The following is a 3,925-nucleotide window of genomic DNA, read 5'->3' as shown; positions in this document are numbered from 1 at the left end:
TGGTTACATTTGACAGATAGACTTCCTATTGATTGAAAGGCGATCACTTTCAACCAATTAGCTTAGCGGGATTCTGCCTACCACTTGTTAGCAAATACCTTTCATTTAGAATATTACGTTAGGAGGAAACCCAAACACAAAACATAAACATAAATAACAGTTCTCAATTTTACGGTAAATCGGCATTTGCTTTCTTATTTAAGTAAATCTAAACTTACGAGACGTAAGTAGAGTTAATCTAAGTTTAAGCAAACTACGCTTCCTCATACACGCGCGCTAACGTGTAAGCCGAAGTAGTGGGCACACACAGAACCCATTACAGTCGCTGTGTTTTGCATTGTAGCTGCAGAGTTCCTTTGATATCCGGTATGATTAACTTATTTTTAACGTTGGGTTATGTTCTTGCTTTAGATACACGAAAATAGAATTTTTGTTGTTTTAGAGGCGCTATTCATAAGCCAAAGTTGATGCAAAGCACAATACCAATCGATGGTTGCTAAGAGTTTGCCCGTTTAAATTGTCCGTACCAGTCACCCAAATAGCGTTGTGAGCCAGACTAACAACACCCATGGAATCGTCTTCGCCATCCTCTTCCTCGTCCCACCCCAAAACCTTATCGAACTGTTTTTTAATGTACTGTACCTTGCTTGAGAGCCGACTAATCTCTTTCTTCTTTTTAACTTGCTTTACGATGGTACGCACGAGCTTTTGCGCTGGAGGTGCAGCTTGAGCTTGTAGGAAGACAAAAAACAATCGGACTTACCTATAAGTAGCATTTTATTAGATGCTACTTAAGTAAGTCCGATTGCTTGACTGGTTCTAAACACTTGTGTCTATTTATACGAGTCCACATCGACTAAACTGGAATAAAATTCGTTAGCTCAGTGTATAACCCGTTTATTGAATTTTCCAAATCTAGAAATAAGCTTTTAAACTGGTAGCCGTTGTGCCCTCCTGGAAGTCAATTCAAATTCCTCCGCAAAGAATGAGTCCCCGATTAAAAATATTATTCAAATCGAGCCAGATTGGAATTTTCCCTTCCTTTTCTCCAAGCCAGCAGAGAAAGTCTTTCGTTACTTGTTGGTTGCAATACGTTCCAGTTCAAAAAAATCTACTCCCTCCTTAACTCGATTTAGCACTCGATCCCAGTCAAAATGTCGTCGAGTAACAAGCTCTCCAGCCTCGTAAACATCCCGCTCTTGTCCGCCTTAAGTGATTCATGGAGCATTTTGTGGAATATTTCCTCTGCTGCTTCACGGTTGGAGGCCAAGTTGAAACGAATAGGTACTTGTTGTACACAAAGTTCCACCATAGCACCAGTAGCTGTTGGTCGAACACTCAACCAAGTCGTCTCATCTGCGTGAAGTCCGCTGAAGTCTCCTTCGCCCTTGGTGGACATCTTCCATACGAACAGCATTCGGTTCTCCTCCTCGTAGTATCGTGAGATGAATCGCTGTACCAGAGTTCCAACGTTTAGCGACGTGAGCACACGCGACTTGATAAAAACATCATGGTCGGGTGCCGTCTCATAGACGCCAAACGCTGGCTCCTCTTGCTCATGTATCGTCGTCCAGATAGCCTCACATATTTTCTGGAAACTATAGGGCAGCAGAACTTTGCTAACGTGCTGGAAATATGCCAGTTCGCTGTCGGCTTTGCTTCTATGGGTCGAGTCGACTGCCGTCTCTGACATCGTCATCAAGCCACAAGCGTTCAGAACGCTGTCGGCACGAGCGTACGAGCCTTCAAGCTGCTGCAAGTAGGTCGTGTACAGCTCACTCGTCATAGAGTGTATTGTCGGGAAGTTGTTAAAGCAGTTGAAGCTGTTACCCTTGCCGTAGGAAACAGCGTTGCCATCCAATCGATGGAGGACCATCTGTCGAAGGCCTTTGATGTATGAGGCTTGGTGGTTTACAGCGGCGATCAAACGCTTGTGTTCGGCTTCAGATAACGCGCGTTGCTCTCGTTGTCGAGCTATTTCTGAGACCCATTTAGAGTGTGTGAGGACATCAGTACACATTTGCTGCTCCTTCCTCATCGCAGCCTGTTCGTTCAAGCGTTGTAGCTCCTTGGACAGCTCGTCAACTTGTCGCTGTAGCCCGTCTCGACTGTCTCGGAGACGCTGTCGATACAGGCGCTGTCGAGTCTTCTCCCTCTCTCGCTTGCGGATTCGCCTGTCGTGCTTGGTGTTGTCATCGTTGTCCGTGGATGGCCTTGCGGGGTCTGTAGTTTCGTTGAATAGAGCCGCCGTGAGGGCGTCGGTATCTCCAACTGACAGTCTCGGTGTGAGGGAGCCGTTGAAATCGAGAAGACCGACAATGTCGTCGAACAAGACCTCATCCGTCGTTATCAACTCAGTCATCTTGAGCGTGGCTTGAGCACTGGTGTGAGTTGTGAATGAGTCTATCGAGGCTGAGTTGGCCTGACGATGCCGGTCTGGTCTATGCTAGACAAAGCCCATTTGGTCTCCCCAATCCTATCCGCAAGAAAGCAGGTGGTTCACTGTCTTCATCATGAAGAGTCTCTATTATTATACAGCTAAGATGAGCTTGAAAACCGGTATACAACATGTAATATCCTATCTTACATGGTAGGATTTGATTCCACCAACTGGTAGACTTGTTTTTTGCTGTCTGCTTCGAAGTAACTAACAATGTGATTATAGAATAACCAGTAAAAAAAATGCAGTCAAATTAGAAGATGTTAGTAGGACTTAGTGGTACATACCCACACGAATTATGTGCACGTCCATTCTAAGCTGTTTTCATCTTCTGAAATGGTCACACTAGGGACCTTGGTAAAGTCTGGTGTATCGTCAGATATTTCCATACTTTTCCAAATTTGAAATATTTCGTTCGAATCGTACTAAATGTCATGAATAGACACCACACCAACCGCCTTAACATGATCAATTTATATACTTGATGAAAAGTTGTTCTACTGGCTTTAGTAGCTAAGGGAGGATAATCTGAATAGAGTTCCAGGACGTGAAAATCTTCATGACCTGGTTGTCTTATCGCCGGCTGTCCCAACAGGATCCTGTATACTCTGCGCGACAGATCACATCGGACATCCACTTACGGTGCTCTAGCGCCGTCAATACTGCGAGTTAGGCCATACTATTTAGATATATGCGAGTTGTTGACAGTAGGAAAAGCCTAGTAGCGCTAACGAGCGCAGATTCGGCCGCTGTGGGGGACCTCCAATACAACTTTCCACTTTCAGCTCTACGACAGATCAGATCGGACAGTACAGACTTTACAAAAATCAAGTATATTTTAAAGCTGAAAATTTGTGGCTGCAGCGCGTGTACCTTGTGGGTGGCTGCCATGAGCGTGGAGTGCATGGCTCATTCTAAAAGATGCCGAAGATCAAGAAGCCTCCATTAACCGAGCGAGAGAGGGGGAGGATTGACGGCCTATTTGAGGCTGGATCCTCCAAGCGCGCCATCGCGCGCAGCCTCGGCCACAGCCCCGACACCATCTGCCGTGCACTGGCTCCCAAGCCTCCACCCAAGGCACGCAAGGCCGCGAAGCCCCCCAAAAGAAGCGGAGCGCCCCCAGCACTGACAGACCGCGAGGTCAGGCGTCTTGTGCGCACTGCATCGCGTGGCGAGCACTCGGCGGCGCAGTTGAAAGCCGAGTTGGGCCTCGGCGTGCACGTGAGGACCATCCAGCGTGTCTTCTTGTGGGTCGACTGGCTGGTCTTCACGAAAATGGTCAACACGCTTCCGCTAAACCCGGAAGACATGGCCGCACGCTTCACGTGGGCAACGGAGAAGCTGTTGCTGAAAGACGCGGTCCTATTGGGATTCCATTATCTTCTCTGATGAGAAGAAATGGAACCTCGATGGGCCCGACGGCTTTCAGCAATATTGGAGGGACTTACGCCGTCCTCCCCGAAGGACCAAGAGAAGGCAAGCAGG

At 47.1% G+C, this 3,925-nt stretch overlaps 2 protein-coding genes across 2 annotated transcripts; one reads left to right on the top strand and one right to left on the bottom strand.

Moving 5' to 3' along the window:
- Positions 1 to 872: 872 nt before the first annotated feature.
- On the bottom strand, positions 873 to 2,362 carry PPTG_03347 (hypothetical protein; the record flags this gene model as incomplete). Its single annotated transcript, XM_008896024.1, has 1 exon — positions 873 to 2,362. The coding sequence occupies one exon, from the start codon at positions 2,360 to 2,362 to the stop codon at positions 1,133 to 1,135; it is 1,230 nt and encodes a 409-aa protein (XP_008894272.1). The 3' UTR covers positions 873 to 1,132.
- A 999-nt stretch (positions 2,363 to 3,361) lies between these two features.
- PPTG_03346 (hypothetical protein) lies at positions 3,362 to 3,829 on the top strand (the record flags this gene model as incomplete). Its single annotated transcript, XM_008896023.1, has 1 exon — positions 3,362 to 3,829. One exon carries the CDS (start codon positions 3,362 to 3,364, stop codon positions 3,827 to 3,829), a length of 468 nt encoding a protein of 155 aa, XP_008894271.1.
- Positions 3,830 to 3,925: the final 96 nt, after the last annotated feature.

The sequence above is a fragment of the Phytophthora parasitica genome (genome assembly GCF_000247585.1).
Source record: "Phytophthora parasitica INRA-310 unplaced genomic scaffold supercont2.4, whole genome shotgun sequence".
NCBI lineage: Eukaryota > Oomycota > Peronosporomycetes > Peronosporales > Peronosporaceae > Phytophthora > Phytophthora nicotianae.
This window is presented reverse-complemented; position numbering and strand designations above follow the sequence as displayed.